This window comes from Sinocyclocheilus anshuiensis, unplaced genomic scaffold (assembly GCF_001515605.1).
Source record: "Sinocyclocheilus anshuiensis isolate Anshui unplaced genomic scaffold, SAMN03320099.WGS_v1.1 scaffold655, whole genome shotgun sequence".
NCBI classification, from domain to species: domain Eukaryota; kingdom Metazoa; phylum Chordata; class Actinopteri; order Cypriniformes; family Cyprinidae; genus Sinocyclocheilus; species Sinocyclocheilus anshuiensis.
The window spans coordinates 34,540-52,909 of NW_015548221.1; the positions used below are offsets into that span (position 1 = coordinate 34,540).

At 36.6% G+C, this 18,370-nt stretch overlaps 1 protein-coding gene across 1 annotated transcript in view; it reads left to right on the plus strand.

The window, feature by feature from the left end:
• Positions 1-18,370, plus strand: part of LOC107654180 (catenin delta-2-like) — a gene marked incomplete at its 5' end in the record, with an annotated part of 60,290 nt that overhangs the window by 29,031 nt on the left and 12,889 nt on the right. Inside the window, 3 exons of the mRNA XM_016441152.1 lie at positions 5,868-6,102; positions 9,946-10,030; positions 15,534-15,660. Of these exons, the coding sequence (XP_016296638.1) occupies positions 5,868-6,102; positions 9,946-10,030; positions 15,534-15,660 (447 nt within the window). The remainder of the gene's footprint in view (positions 1-5,867; positions 6,103-9,945; positions 10,031-15,533; positions 15,661-18,370) is intronic.

Here is an 18,370-nt window from a genome sequence, read left to right on the forward strand (position 1 = left end):
TGTGTGTGTGTGTGTGTGTGTGTGTGTGTGCGCAGCTGTGACAATCGCCTTCCTCTCTCGCTTCAATTTGCAGCCAATCTTCCCATCTCTCACACGCTCCCTCATGCATCCGTTTGGTCATTTTTCCATCTTCCCTTCTTTTATCTGTTTCCTCTCTCTTTCATTAGGAGATTGCCAGAGGTGTCTCGAAGCAAAAGAGCTGCTTTATAATAATGACACTAGAAAATCGCCACTTTATCTTTTCTGTGGCCAAATCAGGCCGTTCAATCCATCTCTCTATCTGTCCCGGCCGCCACTCCACAAGGTGGCTCTGTTTGAAATTGCAACCATAGGTCTTTTGCTTTTAATCCAATATGACAGACATCAAAGGCGGTAATAGAGAGCGATATAGCGCTTGAAAGCCACGCTGCTGGACGTACCCTTTCAAATGGTCTCCACGGTGACTGATTTCCAATTTAATTTGCTCCCTAACCTTTAAGAATAATTTAGTTTTAAGATCTGTCTTCGAATGCTTTGTTGTTTGTACTTCTCTTTTATGTCCAAGTCAGCTATTTTCTGCCAATGGGGTTTGAACCAGCTGTTAGCTTCATTAAAAAAAAACTCTTTGGATCCATTTAAATGTTATTGCAGGATAAAGGCTCACAGATATGCTGCCCAAAGCCTTTCACCACTGTGTGACCCTCAGGCCTTCATGGAACGTTTTACCAACTCTCTTTGAACTCCGACTGAGAATATTAATGCTCTTCATTTTATTCAGATCCACTATAATATGGAAGTATATAATGCCATTCCCCTCATTATATGCCTTGTCAACCACCAATACATGTTCTTCCCAGAGAAACAGAGAGATGTTTGCTGCTTAAAGTATGTATGTACACTACTATTCAAATGTTTAGGGTAAGTTTGTTTGTTTAAGAAATTATTACTTTTATTCAGCAGCATTATAGATAAATTGATGGAAAGTAAAACCTTGCATTGTTACAAAACTATATATATTTCAAATAAATGCTGTTCTTTAGAGCTTTTTTTATTCCTTATATAAAAAAATATTACAGTTTCCACAAAAATATTCCACAAAAAAGCAAAATACAGTAACTGTTTTTGACATTAATAATAATAAGAAATGTTTTCTGAGCAGAAAATCAGCATATTATAATGATTTCTGGAGGATCATGTGACACTGAAAACTGGAGTAATGATGCTGAAAATTCAGCTTGGATCACAGGAATAAATTACATTTTAAAATATATTAAAATATAAAACAATTATTGTAAAACGAATTGTTGAATAAAGTAGTTATTTTTGTTTTCTTTGCATACAAAAAGTACTCTTGTCGCTTCATAACGTTACGGTTGAACCACTGATGGCAGATGGACTATTCTGACGATGTCTTTTATACTTTTCTGGACCTTGACAGTGTAATTTACTTGGCAGTCAATGGGACAGTCACAAGCCTCCCGGTTTTCATCCAAAATATCTTAAATTGTGTTTCCGAAGACGAATTAAGCTTTTAGGGGTTTGGAACGACATGTGGGTAAGTTAATGATTAATGACAACATTTTCATTTTGGGGTGGAGTATCCCTTTAACTATCATTGTATTGCATAAAAATTCTTTAAATATTTCTACTTTTGTGTTATACAGAAAGAGCATGCAGGTTTGGAATGCCATGAATGTGAGAAATTACAACACTGAACTTTGCCTTTAATGTTCTTTATGTCGACTAACTTGGTCACCTAGAATTTAGTCACCTAGAAAAAGCAGCAATAACGAAAGGACACACTCTCTCTCTTTTTGTAAATCTGTGGGTGCGTGTGTATTTCTGGAGCTCATGATGGCCCAGAGCCGTGTAGCTGATTGCCTGTTTTGTGGGAGAATGGGCTTTTATAAGCTGGAGGGTCTGCACTTACCTCTGATTACCACTAAGCCCTTGTATTCCCAAGAGCTCGTAGATGAGGCACTCTAGTGAGTCAAGGTTAGCCTTGAGTCATATACAGTCACCAGATCTCATCGTCATGTAGCAGAACCATCCGGCTGAGTCCAAAAAGAGACTCTTCATTTATCACGAGGAGTGTGAATGTGTTACTTAAAGCACTTTTTATTCTCCACTGTTGTTTTTCATGCTCAGGCTGACTTTGAGATCTCTGCACGGATGTTCAGAATTAAACCTGTCCGAATTGCAGTAATTCATGTTCTTGAAAATCAGCAGCTTGTACTTGAAGAGTCCTAAGCTCGTGATTACTCGTAATCATGCAATCTTGTGTTTCATTGTGATCATAAAGCCTAAAACTGGACTGAAAATGTCCCACACTTCACCTGTTTCTCGTCTCCGTGCCACTCTTCCTCTGTGGGATCCTGATCATGATATGCGTCCTCCTGTTTTTAGCCAGATTTGATACTTCAATTCTTTTTTGATGCTTCAAATCTTATGCTGTAACTTTTCAAAGTAATCAGAGTTCTGGTTTTATTATTATGTGTGTTTTTAATTATGCTTTTAAAAAAAATTTAAAGTCTCTTTTGCTTACCAAGGCTGTATTTATTTGGTCAAAATTAAAGTAAAACAGTAATATTGTAAAATATTGTTACAATTTAAAATAATGTTTTCTCTTTTAATATATTTTAAAATATAATTTATTCCTGTGATGGCAAAGCTGAATTTTCAGCAGCCATTACTCCAGTGTTCAGTGTCACATGATTTTTCAGAATCATTCTAATACTCTGATTTGCTGCTCAATAAACATTTCTTATTATTGTCAATGTAGAAAACAGTTTTTGCTGCTTAAAATTTTTGTGGAACCAGTGATATAATACTACTTAAAAGTTTGAGGTAAGTAAGGATTTAAAAAAACAATAATAATACTTTTATTTAGCAAGGAAAGACTAAATTGATCAAAAGTGACAGTAAATAAATTTATAATTGTAGAAATAGTAATAGCAATATATATATATTGAGATACATATTATAGCTATAAATATATTGAAATATTCTATATATACAGTATGTTGAAGCAGCAGGATATCCATTTATTTTACTTCGGGTGTAATGAAGAGGTCCATTGTTGGAATATTGGATATTAAATGAACAACAAGAGATGATATCACTGATCAATCATTTTACCAGGTTTTTATTATTCAGTAAATATCATGTTTTTCCCACAGTTCACTGTTCAGAGAAATCTCACATCTCATTGGACTGCCCCCATATTGTCAGCTCACGCAAGACAGACGATTTTGCCTGCGGGTACAAGATAAGGAGACACCAATTAACTGGAAGCTTATTGGTGATAAAACTGAGCCCTTCTGCAGTATGCTTCATGTAGAAAATAATGTCTGTGTTTCTCCTTCGGAGACCATTTGGAATTAGCGGAAAGAATTGAACAGCCTTAGATTAATTTCATTAGCTGTGTGCTTCTGTGATAGAATAATAGGGTGCCAGAAGGAGAAGGACTCTTCAGCATTTCAAAGGTCAAAATATTGGAGCGCTTGGATGATTAAAGTGGCAGCGTGAAATCTGGAAAATACTCTGTTGCAAACTAGTTTCTTGTTCTTCTTGAAATCGGTTGGCTACTTCACAGACATATCTTGTAGGCTTGTGTTCATACACCAGTTTTATCATTAATACAGATGTCCACATAATAGCATTTCATGTTTTGTTCTCATTTAAATGTAAAAATTCTCTGGAGCTGCAAAACAACAACAAAATGAAAAATGTAGACACTTATAATCTTTGCTAGTGGGCTTCCCTGAAGCCATTCACATTTTTCCAATGCAGAACTAAACGTGCATGGTAGGTGATTCTAGACCTTAGATCTCCTTAAGTGCAAACAACAAATATATAATGCCCTATTTTGACATGGCAGTACCATTATTTCTTTTGTTGAGATCAAGGTAATGCGAGGAGTTCTACAGTCCCTTCATTGGCCTTTTGCAGGTCTGTGGAAGGAACTTGTCAGAGCAACATTGAAAAAAAATCATACATAGGCCCTGCCTACAAGTGATGACATCATGAATGAGCTATTATATTGAGTGTTAATTGTATGGTGGAGATTTAGTCTTCTCTTTCTTTTTATTTCTTATATTTTAAGATTTCTAGCATATAACAAAACATCACAATGTGTGTTTATACCTCCCAGTGTGGCTTAATATCTCATAATGTGGCATCATGTCTCACAGTGGGACTTTGTATCTCAAAGTGTGGCTTAATATATCATAATGTGGCATAATGTCTCACAGTGGGACTTTATATCTCAAAGTGTGGCTTAATATCTCATAATGTGGCATCATGTCTCACAGTGGGACTTTGTATCTCAAAGTGTGGCTTAATATATCATAATGTGGCATAATGTCTCACAGTGGGACTTTATATCTCAAAGTGTGGCTTAATATCTCATAATGTGGCATCATGTCTCACAGTGGGACTTTGTATCTCAAAGTGTGGCTTAATATATCATAATGTGGCATAATGTCTCACAGTGGGACTTTATATCTCAAAGTGTGGCTTAATATCTCATAATGTGGCATCATGTCTCACAGTGGGACTTTGTACCTCAAAGTGTAGCTTAATATCTCATAATGTGGCATCATGTCTCACAGTTGGACTTTATATCGCAAAGTGGCTTAATATCTCATAATGTCACTTACTATCTCACAATGGGACTTTATTTCATAAAATGGCTTTTTATCTCACAATGTGACTATATCTCAATATTGAAATGTATATATCACAATTTAAATGTATATTTTTGTGGATTCATATCTCATAATATGTCTTTGTCTGGTAATGTGACTATATCTCACAGAGTGACTTAAATAATATACATCCCAATGTATATCCAGCCAGTTGTTAATCGCAGAATAAAGTTTTTCACTGAGCTATGTAATAATATCTCAGAATGTGGCTTCATATCTCACAGTATGACTTTATATCTCATAATGTGACTATTTCCCACAGTGTGGCTTACTATCTCATAATGGGGCTTTAAATCTCACCGTTTGAATTTATATCTCATAATGAGGCTTAATATCTCATAATGGAACTTTTTATCTCACCGTGTGACTATATCTCACAATATGAATTTATTTATTTATTTTTTTACTTAATCTTAACATTTAACCTTGACTTAATCTCATGTACAGTAAGTCTTGATTCCTGTCCACTGTGCACGTTGATCAGTGACGTTGTTTCCGGTGGTTGTAATTCCAGGGTAGTCCTCCTTTGTATGACATGAAAAGTCTGTGTAAACAAACATAATATTTGCCGCTTTGATGTGGCTTCTATGTGGACTATAACCTCTCTAGGCAAATTTAACCTTAATATAATTATTGGCTCATAACGCCATGAGGGGTGTCCCATACACCACTGGGTGAGGAAAGAGCACTCAACATCCTGTAGCGATCATTGGGCTTAATATCTCTTAGTGTGTTACGGCACAAATTTGTCTCAAGTTTCACCGACACAAACACATAAACTCAAGAATCATTTTGTTTCTCCCACTGGTCAAGTTCTTTTTCTGTGCTGTTGAGTGTTGCCAAGTCAATTTAAATTACACATCCCCTGCTGTTCTTCTAATGTCAGCGTTTTCTCACTTTCTCATATTTTCTTCCCTTTGTTCAAGTAGCATGAGTCATATATCCACGCTGCAGTCAGGATAACACCCCCTCCATAGAAATCCAGCGATGCTTAAACCGACACATCTGACACTCTTGAATTGTTGCAGCTCCTGCATTATTATACTCTAGATTAAGAATAAATTGTAGCACAATAGTCATACTGACTGTGAAAAATGTCATCCTGACTATCATAATTATTTTAGCGCTAATCACCATATTCTCATATGCTCTCTCTGTCAATCTTTTGTCTTTGTGTAGGTAAGTATGCCATGCGGGACCTCGTGCACCGGCTCCCGGGTGGGAGCAATGCTAGTGGAAGCAGCGGGGGTACAGCAAACAGCACAGCGGGTAAAACCATGTGTGATGACACCGTTACGGCTGTATGTTGTGCCCTACACGAGGTCATCACCAAGAACATGGAGAATGCCAAGGCCTTACGAGACGCAGGTGGCATTCAGAAGCTCATCGGTATTGCTAGGAGTAAAGGAGACAAGTAAGTTGTCTTTTTTATAATAAGCTTCACTAACTACTAAAATGGCCTGCAGTGTGCGCTAACCACTAGGCCGTGGTTTTGTTTTTGCTCGTGTTTTCATGGACCCTGAGGCCAGCCAGTTATTTTGTTCACCAGAATCTGTGCATTGCTCTTGGAGACATTTTATTTTCCAGCTACACGGTTCTACTTTTATTCCAGCACCTTTTAAAAGAGGTGCACAGTATGAGTCAGACCTCAATAAGCATTTTATGAGCTTCAAGGCCATGTGTTCGGCTACATCATATATACAGTGGTGTGAAAAAGTGTTGGCCCCCTTCCTGTTTTTTTTATTTTTTGCATATTTGTCACACTTCAAAGATTCAGATCATCAAACAAATTTTAATATTACACAAAGATAATGCAAGTAAATACAAAATGCAGTTTTTAAATGATTATTTATTTTATTAAGGGAAAAAAGCTGTCCAAACCTGCCTGGCCCTATGTGAAAAAGTAATTGTCCCCTAAATCTAATAACTGGTTGTGCCACGCTTTGCAGCAACAACTGCAATCAAGTGTTTGCGATAACTGGCAATGAGTCTTTCACATCGCTGTGGAGGAATTTTGGCCCACCCTTCTTTGCAGAATTGTTTTAATTCAGCCACATTGGAGGGTTTTCGAGCATGAATGGACTGTTTAAGCATCTCAATCGGATTTAAGTCTGGACTTTGACTTGGCCACTCCAAAACCTTCATTTACATCCGCTTATTCAGTGCCTGCTGAACTGTAATGAAGAAAACTTGGAGGAAGAACACGTCCACTTTTGCCAAAAGAGCTGATATTTGATTTGATGCATCCTTGAGAATAAAGCTAAATATCACAAGTCTGTATGTAACAATATCACAAGTCTGTATGGAACAGTTTAGTGTTATCTGCCATGACAATGCGGAAGAAAACTCCCTTAACTTAGGTAAAAACCAGTGTAACACAGTCTTGACACTGGCTTATTGGTTTTTTGAATCATGAGAAGATATACAGAGTGGTCCAGATGAGATTGAAAATGCTGTGATTTAAACCTGAAAGTGAACAAAATTTTATTTGTATTTTATTTTTTATTGTTTTGTTTTGTTTTATTACTTTACTTTATTATTTTATTTTATTTTATTTTATTTTGAGAATAATAAGTGTGCACAAACACACAAGGAATTTTATTGTCTGCATAGAGGTTCTGGAAACCACAACAAATTCCTTGAGTTTGTGTTTGTGTATTAGCCAAATACAGCTAATTTCTCATTCTGATATAAAATAAAATGTAATCATTTTGTTTTGTTTTATTTTGTTGTTTGATAACCTCTTAGCAGGATTATAGCATAATTAAAAAATGCATAAAAAATGGGTAATACTTTAGTATAGGGACCAATTCTCACTATTAACTAGTTGCTTATTAGCATGCCTATTATTAACATATTGGCTGTTTATTAGTACTTATAAAGCAGATATTCTACATGACCATATTCTACATCCCTAATCTTACCCAATACCTAAACTTAACCACTACCTTACTATTAATAAGCAGCAAATTAGGAGATTTTGAAGCAAAAATCATAGTTAAGGTTTTGTTAATAGAGAGAATTGGACCTTAAAATAAAGTATGACCAAAAAATGTAATATTATTTTATATTTATTATATTATTTATTTGTTTTTAATTTTTTATTGTGCCCCCTATGTATAGATTTAGCGTATTAATATTGATGTATTCAGTTGCAATACATGGCATGTTATTAACCACATGTAAACCACATGTGACGACCCCGGGCTGGACTCCGCTTCGTCCACAGTGAAAGCCGATCTGGCGATCGGCGGCGCGAAGTTTAAGTATTTCCTCAGCGACCAGCACGGATCAGCTCTAGGCATGACGAAGCGGATATCGTTCTCTTTTGGAAGGCCAAACAAAGTAGTTTCGCTTTCACAACGAAGCACACAGTGCCTTCACGACATGGTGGCGGTGGCAGCGGCAACAACAATACTACAGGGAGAATAAAAGTTACGCCTTCTTTCTTTGCGTGAACATTTGGGCGGCGTTATGCAAATCTTCCCACATCGTGACGTAGACATGTGGGGGCATGTTAAAACGAGCCGTTTTAGGTAGGTGTGGCTGACTCTTACATTTTATAAAGAATATCTCTTTGGATTTGAGACTTTAGTCTTTGCAACTTTACAGATCTTCTTTATGCACCAAGAGCTTGTAACACTCCAAAGAGAAAGGAAAAATTGAAATCGCATCATATGACCCCTTTAAAAATAAACAAATTTTCTGCTTTTATATATGCATTAAAATCTACTGTGATTTTAAACTTCTGTCCTGACATACTACTCATTTGGCACACAACTTTTCACTTACTTTATAGTTTCCATTTGTGAAATCTACACTGAGCCTGAGTCAACTGAAGATCTGAGCGTGTTGAAATCCATTTTGAAAGATGAGGGGAAGGATCAATCAAACACACAGCTCCACCTCTAAGAATCCATTTTGTCATTTATGAGAGGAAATGATGAAGGATGAGCGGCATTAATTTCCTCTGTTAAAGCCATGTTCAAAGATTTTCCTCTAACTTCATTTCAAGTGGCAATTGTAAATTGTTCCATTGTGTCCTTTGAGCAGAAATGGATGGACTCGGCTCGGCGGAAGACAAAAGGCACAGCTGTTCTATCAAATCAGCTGAAGTCAAACAATTTGTGTCATTTTTGAGAACCAAGGGATTGTTTCTTTTGTTTGTGGTGCATTGTTAATCATAACAAAAGCTGCTGTCCGTGTGAGATGTTTGCACAGAAAGCAGAGAAAACATCAAATGCTTCCGTAGGAACAATCATCTGAGCAACAATGTACCAGGATTGGAATTTCATTTTCCTCCGTTATGTTTGGTATTGGCATTTTGATCTTAGAGTTCGAATATTTTGTAAACTTTTTACAATTAAAATGTGTTATTTTAGAGTTGTCACTGTTATACTGATGTGCTGCATATAGATATACTGGAGAATTGGGTTTAACTTGGTGTGTGTGTGTTCGGTTCAACACGCAATGTATCCAAAAATTATTTTTCTGTGATGTCATCCATCAAAACATCAAAAGTACACTACTATTCAGAAGTTTTGGGTTGGTAAGACTTTTTCTTCTCATATGCCTACCAAGGCTTACTTTTATCAAAAATACAGTAAAGCAGTTTAAAACAAAACGATTTAAAATCACTTTTTCTATTTGAATATATTTTAAAATGTAATTTATTGCTGATGGCAAAGCTGAATTGTCAGCAACATTACTCCAGTCTTCCGTGTCACACGATCCTTCAGAAATCATTCTAATATGCTGATTTGCTGCTCAAGAAACATTTCTTTTTATCACTGTTGAAAACAATTGTGCTGCTTAATATTTTTGTAAAAACTGTGATGCTGTTTTTTTACAGGATTTTTTTGATGATTATAAGTAAATAAAAGTAAAATAAACTTCTGGAAAAAAATCTTACTGACCTCAAACTTTTGAATGGTAGTGTAATTTTAGTTAAAGATTTCTTTTGTAATAAATTTTCATTTTTTATTACTCTCATTATTTGTATGTTGTTTAATAATATTCCTTTAAATAAATACATAACATATTAAGAAAATAAATAATAATATACATATTTAATATACAACAATTTCTTATAATTATTTAATAAAATAATTTACTTATTTAAAAAAAAAATCTTCCAGTAATATGCTTTTAAAATGTTGTCAGATTTTAACTGATAATAATAATTGACTGTTGAGACGCATGTCCATTTATTACTGTTGACTCAACTTGTTTGTTTTCTTCTCTCTCTCTCTTACAGACACTCACCTAAAGTGGTAAAGGCAGCATCTCAGGTTCTCAGTAGCATGTGGCAGTACAGAGATCTCCGGAGCCTTTATAAGAAGGTAGGAGACCTGCTTCCACTCACAACAGCTGTGTCCCACTTCTTCCGTCCCAACATGAGGAATTCATTTAGCATGCTAACTTATCTCCCACTCCCACACGATTGTGTTTGAACTTGTAGAGAAAATAGTTTAGAATGAAACAAACTGGAGAAGTGTTTTTGTATCCCTCCTCTCCGACAAAGATGTGCGACCCACTATTTATTCAACACGACACCTTGTAGCCGACTGAAAACAAGAATCCGTAGTGACTAGCAATGAATGCTCTATTGAGCAGTAACGGCCAGGCTGAAGAGATATTTCCATTCAATAAGTGCTTGTTGCTCTTACTATTGTGTGTATCCATTCAGATGTCTCCTTTGCAGATTATTGAGGCAAACTTTGGCCTTGGCGAGCGCTGACGGCATTCAGAACGTATTGTGTGGTCTGAACAGCATGGTGAATAGACTGATGTGAGGAGACCTTGTATGAATGTTGCCATATTTCAGCAATTAAAAGCAGATTTATTTTCATTTCCAAACCAAACTATTTAAACTGGCGTTTGGGGTCTTTGAATAGACAATGTGCTCATGAAATTTAATTTAATAGGAATTAACCTATTTACATGTAGCCAGACCTCTCGTGCTGCATTCAAACACAGATAAGGGGCAGCCAAAGTAGTGTTAAACATTAACAAGGTCACACCAAGCCAAAATGTTCCCAAATGAACTACTAATAAGAGCATGAGAAGAGAAATTTTGGGTTGTGACAGACCACCGTCCCCCACAAGCGCTAGAAGCCTCTAGGCTGAGAGAACACACCGTTCCCCTTCGCTGAGCAATCTCCGTCCTGACAGATACGACGCTGAGTGGTGAGGAACGTCCCGGACTGAGCTCTATAATGTGTTGTTTTGCCCACTTGGCGCTGCGGAGAAGGCGTTGAAGAATTACAACCCACGGAGATGGCGACGGATGCCACACTGACCTTTAGAGATGAGAAAAGGCCAAGAGCCGACTGCCTGCACTGCCGAGATGAGTTTAGAAGTGTGTCTGAGGAAATAGAGGTGCCCCCTCCCCGAACTGCATCGGAGAGCGAATTCACAATGCCTGTTTGAAAATGTCTGTAATGATATGTAATTATGGATGTTTGCGAGTTTACCCTGCTGAGCTTGTCGCCGTCAAAACCAATGTCGAATTACGAGCTCTAATTTCATGTGCACATACTATTAATTACCCTCTCTGTCTTTTTTCAATATTTAGAGGGTTCGACGAAAAGGTACCATGTGTAGATTATAATGAAAGAGAGTAATTAGATGGAACGCCGATTCCCATTATGCTAGCTGACTAAATATCTATAAATAATATCAAAGCACTCACAGGTTCACAGTGGCGTTGTGTTCGCATGCCGCCTTGAGGCAGGTTATCGAACAGCTGCTTTAGCTGACGTAGATAAAGTGACAAGGTCAAGGACGTGGAGGACATCCGGAGCTATAAATGCATCATCAGAGAGGTTGTTAAATCTACACTAATACTTATTATAAACAGTTCTGATTGATTTTCAAGGGATAGAGCTCTGTGGATCCCTCTCACACTTGTTCCAGCCCCCTCCAGGCTGGGTTTGCAAAGATTTTTAAAACCTCCCACAACCTAACCTGTTTCCTCCAGCCCAGCTGAGCTCTGGAAATGTCACCGGGGATGGTATTAAGCAAAGGGCAGCAAGAAAGAGATTGCTATTATTAACATTTGCAGAGCCCCGTCTCTCATCTCATGAGTGCATAATGACAGTTGTTCCACGTGGATGTGTCTTTCTCTCCCTCCGTTGAAATGAAAGGTGTCAATTGGATTGAGTCGGGCCACCTGAGGTGCGATTCTTTGTGTTTTGGGTGGTGTGATGGATGAAACTGAGAGAGAAGAGGGAACACAAGAGGGGAGGAAAATGAAAACAAGAGGTTTGGGAAGCCAGACACCTCCCAAGGCTGTGAACAATGGCCTCGTGCCCAGGATGCATCTGTGATCTTTTGGTTTTGATGCTTCTAGCCAGTATTGGAGGAAGTTGTGTGTTATGGAGTGTAACAGTGTTAAATAATATACTTAGTTCTGTGTGTCCTGTATGCGTTATTTTCCTTTGGCTTCTTGTTTTATAATTTCTTTAGGAATTAATACATGTAAATTATAAATTTTGTACAATTCTTGAAAAGTATTTTATTTTTTATATATATATATTGATATCACTATTGATTATTTTCTTTCTCTAATTTTGTTGTAAATTTTATGTAAAATATAAAAAATGAAATGCTCACTGATGCTCCAGAAGGAAAAACCATGCATAAAGAGCCAGGGGGTGAAAACTTTTTGAATTTGAAGATCAGGGTAAATTTAACTTTTGTCTTCTGGGAAACGTTTAACTATCTTCTGTAGCCTCTGAAGGGCAGTACTAAATGAAAAATATGATATTTAGGCAAAATAAGAAAAATGAACATCTCCATTTTGTTCAAAAGTTTTAATGCAGCTCTTAATGCATCGTTTTTCCTACTGGAGCATCAGTGAGTGTTTGAACCTTCTGTAATAGTTGCATATGAGTCCCTCAGTTGTCCTCAGTGTGAAAAGATGGATTGTTTGGATTGATGGTCATTGTTGGAAAGGGTTCAAATACACGAAAATGCTGGAAAACCTAAGAATTTGTGGGACCTGAAGGATTGTTCTGAAGAACAGCAGAACAAACAAGGGTCTCATGAACAACTATCACTAAACCAAAAAAAACACAGCTGTGGATCATTCAGGTAAGAATACAGTATTAAGAATCAAGAATGTAAACTTTTGAAAGGGGTCATTTTTATAAATTCAACTATTATTTTCTCTTGTGGGCTACATGTAAACATCTTTTATGTGAAATATCTTGTTTAGGTAAGTACAAAATAAGCAATAACATGCATTTTGTATGATCCCTCTTATTCTGGTAAAATAATTAACATTTTGCAGATTCTGAAAGGGGGAGGTAAACTTTTGACCTCAACTGCATATATATTTATATTAAAATATATTATATTTATATATTGGGTAACACTTTATTTCGATAGTCCACTTTAGACATTCTATTAACAGTAAGTAACTTTGCAACTACATGTCAACTAGCAGTTAGTAGAGTATTAGTGGACTATCTATAGAATGTCTAAAGTGGACTATCGAAATAAAGTGTAACCATATATTGTTTAGAATACATTTGTTAAACATTCTCTTTGCGTTCTGGCCATTTGTGGTAGACCAAAGCCTGAATGATTTTTATATTTCACAAATCATTGTTTGAGTTTGTACATTGCATTTATGCTCTAGGGAGGTTCAGATGTACTGTAAACAGATTTTGAAAAACTGCTTTTTGAAAAGTTTTTGGCCTGTAATGCATAAATATTTATAATTTTGCATAATGAAATGCATCTAATTCATATAAAGTTACAGCAGTTGATCTACATAGACAGAAATCTTTGAAGAAGTGCAGATGGCTTCCAGCTCCATCTACTAATAAGGTGTGTGTGTTTGTGAGAAAGCCCAGAAGCGCTTGGCTTGATTTACTCAGTATGACGTAGAGCCGGACTAAGATGAATTGAAGTTCTAGCCTGAGAGAAGTTGCTTATGCCATTGATCTTGAGCCTGAAGCCTCACTCATGTTCTGCTGAGAGGTGTTGCATTCAGCTGGCAGCCTCCTGAGATGCAATTCCACAGTCATCCCTCCCCAACGCTCTCTACGAGGAAGTACCAGGGTAGTCAATTGCCTCAGCAACCCCAGGGAGCCAACGCAGCAAGAGCAACGCTCCTGGCTCCATCCACCTCTGGGAGTATAATAATGAGCGCTTGCCATTGGCTTGCTTCAGTGCACAATTCCACACCAGAAGTTTTTTTTCTGTCTGACTCTTAAGCAGCATTATTGAGGAATCACGGGTAGGCAAGTTGCCATAAATGACTCATCTTTGCATGGTCTGCTTGGTCTTTTCAGTTTTGTTCTGAGTCAGAATCAGTCCAGTAATGGTGCTTCATGCGTTCAACTGGAATTAACTGAATAAATTGAAGTTTTTGAGTTTAAAAGACGAACGTGCATTTACCGTTCACCCTTTTTACACCTCAGGAACAGTTACCTTAGCACAAAAGTCCATCAATTAAAGCACATTATTCTCTCAGACCTGATAAAGAAGAAAGAAAGGAGTTATGGGAAGTAATGAACGCAGAAAGATTCTTTAATCACATTGAAACTCAGTCTTCCCTGCAAGTATTGTTTTCAAATGGCAGGAAAGTCTTCAAAAGAAGTATCCATCCTTACTGGTATCTTTTATTGCACAGCCAGCCCAAATGTGGGAACTTCAAAGTTCAAGTAACACTTACAACAGTGTAAGTAAAAGGAAATGACAAACTCCCCTACTGAAGATGTCTTTAGTCGACAGGCGACAAGTACCGCTTTCTCCTCTCTTCACACCCCTTGGAGCCTTCAAATACCTGTGCAATGTCATTATTTGCAACAGGCACATTAGGTGGAGAGCGGTGGTTTCTCCTGCCAGAGTTTCTGCCTTGTTGAGAAAGTAGGGCAGCTTTGAACTGCACAGAGTCGGAGGGAACGACCGTTTGATCTATTCCTCACCTTTCCAACAAAAGCAATGTCACGGAGGGGCAAATGGGATGTCAAGGGTAGTGCTCTGTGTCCCTGTTAGAGAGCTTGTTCAGTAGACTGCAAGTTGTCGGACGTTCTCCTTGTTTCTTTATTGTGTATTTGTAGCCTGTTAGCACAGATCTAGCTAGCAGAAATTGAGCTTCTTCATTGACCCATTCTGAGACCTCGTAAGATGTTTGAGCTCGTACTCTGTTCTGCATTAACGGCCACATGAATCAACTGTATGAATTATTTAATCTTTATTCAGTGAGAGTGAACTTGTGTATGATCTGATACATGCTCTTCATATCTTATACAAGCAACATAATCCACTCAAACATTTGAAAGAGTTCATATTTAAATAGAATCAGACCATCCAGGAGGATATCAAACATGTTTGATGTTTTGAGGAAATTTTAGAGCATGTATTGTATTAATTTGTCGCCCGTCACCAAGTCTTGTTTGTGATCTTCAGTCATCTGCTTAGATATTAAAAGTTGTGTAGTGTATTACAGCCTTAAGTTGTTCTTTTTAGTAATGTAATACTTGACTGTATGCGCTCAGCAGACCCATTGATTGACACTCACAGTGACGTGTCATAGAGCCAGTGGCCAATGGCTTCAGTTTATCTCCTCCATCAGCCTTTCAGGTTGCTTCAGTCACACATCAAACAAACTTTCTCCACAGCCACTGACTCCAGATCATTCGTCCATTGATTTCTGTACCTCCATCCGCCCATTGATTTTTGTAATGACTCCACACTGGGAGGCCCTAAACTAAACTGACATGGGCTAATGTAGCGTACATAGATACTGGATGTTGTGTTGTTCGCCCCTTGTCTAGTAGATAAAATAAATTAATATATGCATTATTGTCTCTTTCTTTATTTTTCTAGGATGGCTACTCGCAGTATCACTTTGTTGGCTCTGCCTCAACAATAGAGAGAGACAGACAGAGACCGTACTCATCCTCACGCACTCCGTCAGTATCTCCGGTCCGGACGTCCCCTAATAACCGATCAGGTGAGTATACGTGTTTATCTTTCTCAACAGTGTTAACTTACACATTTTGATCTGAAGTGCTGAAATAGAGAGTCGCTGTCCATGGTCCTGAAGTCCAAGATCTTCAGCCTGGATTTAAACCAATTACAAACAGCAGGTTGATTCTCTCTTTAACCCTGATAGAATCCTATTAAACTGATGGGGATTTCTCAGTGCGTCCTGGGAATCAGGGTTAATGATCCACACTACTGTTGGGGTTAGTGGATTCATGGCTGGCTGGTTGTGCCTCTAATACCTTTTCCGGTGGACTTAGCATCTCGCTGAAGCAGAAAAGTACTTTTCCCAGATTCAGAATTTGAGAGGACCGTTGGTGGTGGAGGCTGAGCAGCAGAAGTGGGAATTTTAGAGCTAATGGGTCTTTAAATGACTGGAATGACTTTAAATGACTAGAGTGATGAAATTAAGTTCTTTCTTCCTTAATGCAAAATTTAAGGTGTTATATTAAATTTTGTATTGAATTCCTTCCGAGGCCACTTCTGGTCTTATCTATGATGAATATATAGCCAGTGTTATCTTGCAGTTTTAATTTTATTTCCATGATGTAATATAATATTAGTGGTCGACCGATATTGTTTTTTATCCGATTAGAAAGCAGGGTTGCGATGATCGATATAAAGCATATACATATATGTATATATATGTATATATAATAGTGATATATATGTAATATATAATTTTTATTTAATTAATATTTAGGAAATCTGAAATCATTTGAAAATTAGATTAAAAAATGAATGTGTAAAATAAACATACTTTAGGTGACAACTTCTTGATTCTGTAATTCTATTACAGTATTTTTCACAAATAAATAAATATTTCAAAATACGTAAATAGAAAGAAAGTAAACACTGTAACCAGCAGGGCACTCAGTAATCTGGGAAGTTTGTGTGAATTAGGAATCATATTTTTTAAACTAAAGCAATATAATATAATAATATAATTTCATATTTTACCCATATTTTATTTTTTTACTGTATTTTATATTTTATAATAAAAATATAATAATAATAATATTCCCAAAAAAACAGAACCAGTCAGTAACAATATTGATTGTGACAAACCTTAACTACACAAAATAGAGTTTGGTTTAATTTTAACATGACTGAAAATAATTAGTTAATTCATGGATTCAGTAAAGGATTCATTAGGCCAATTTGGGGTGATTCATTAAAAGATTTAGGTCATAAGTGTCATTTCGTTCATTAATCGGATTAAACTAAAAATATTGTTTTTATACACAGACAGGAAGGTGCGTTATCTTTGCATTCAATTCAGGCTGCAAGCTCACGTCTCATGTAAAATGTAATTTATTTTGCCGTGACACTAGATTCAGTTGACTAGCGGTGTAGGAAATATGGCACAGAGCAGTGCTCACATGATTCAACATGCACTCTGCAGCTTTTTAGAATAAATTGATTTATTGTCTGCTTGTTTTTCTCAGTTGAATCTCTGATGTCTCCAGTCATCCTCTGGCTTGCAGCTGGTTTCATGCTGTTCTGTTGTCTGCAGGCTTTTCCTCTATGGTCTGAGCTCCAGTGTGTGTCATGAAAACGGTGAACGGTAGATTTTTGCCAGAGATCAAAGCACTCAGAGTTAGACGGAGAGAAGGAAGGTAGGGAAAGAGAGACAGTGGTGTGTCTAAGGTCTTGTAGGCGTACTGGAGAGTAGCTGCGCTCTTTGGCTCAGAGCATCAGAATGTGACAGCAGAGTCTTGCCTTTTCCTAAGATACATGTGAGCTCAAAGCCAAAATAATACAGCAAAATTGGCAATACTATGTAATTCATTCACTTCACAACTCTGCAATTATTTCTAATACCACGACCTTGCCATTTAGTTGCAGCATTAGAGACGTGTATTCACTGTGCGGAAAGATATTTATTTGTGTACTCATTATTGGCAAGTTCTGGCAACTTTTCTGAAACCGCTTTTTAAAAAAAGAACAAACAAGCATAGCACAAGAGTTTAATGCATTTTTAATTTCAAATTGAAGTAGCAAAAAGTGGTGCAACACGGCAGTATCAAATTTAAGGTAAGAAATGTATTTATTTATTTAGTATTTAAATTTTCAAAAATGTAAGAATTCAATTTTTGGGGTTTTTTTTTTTTTTTGCAATTATTTAAACTTGTTTAATATGCCATTGCTAAGAGCTACTCAACTTTGAAAAAGCTCAGGGGCCACAAAACAGGATTTTATTAGATTAATAATAGAATAATTTATTTTATTATAGACACAATCATATCATGATTTGATATAATATGATATTGTATGTGATATATTTTTACTATAAATCAACTTTAAGTTTTTATTTTATTTAGCTTTTTCATTTTTAATGATTCGCTAAATTAAATATTTAACAAATGAAAGGTACCTATTTTCTTGCTTTATTACTTTCTTTTTTCATTGGAACTTGATGGACTCATACCAACATGTAAGATTATTCATAACAAATGCATAAATCTGGCTGAAGTGCAAAAACAGCTTCACTTATAATGTAACACTTGTGTAAAAAATAAAATCAAAACCATAATAGATTATGATTGGATGAGCCACATTTGGCACCATTTTAAAATTAGCTGATATAACCTGCAGCACCTGCACAGTCTAATTCTGTATTAATGCACTCAGTTTTGCAACGTTACCTGGCAACCGTAAACGTATAGTTAGAGCAG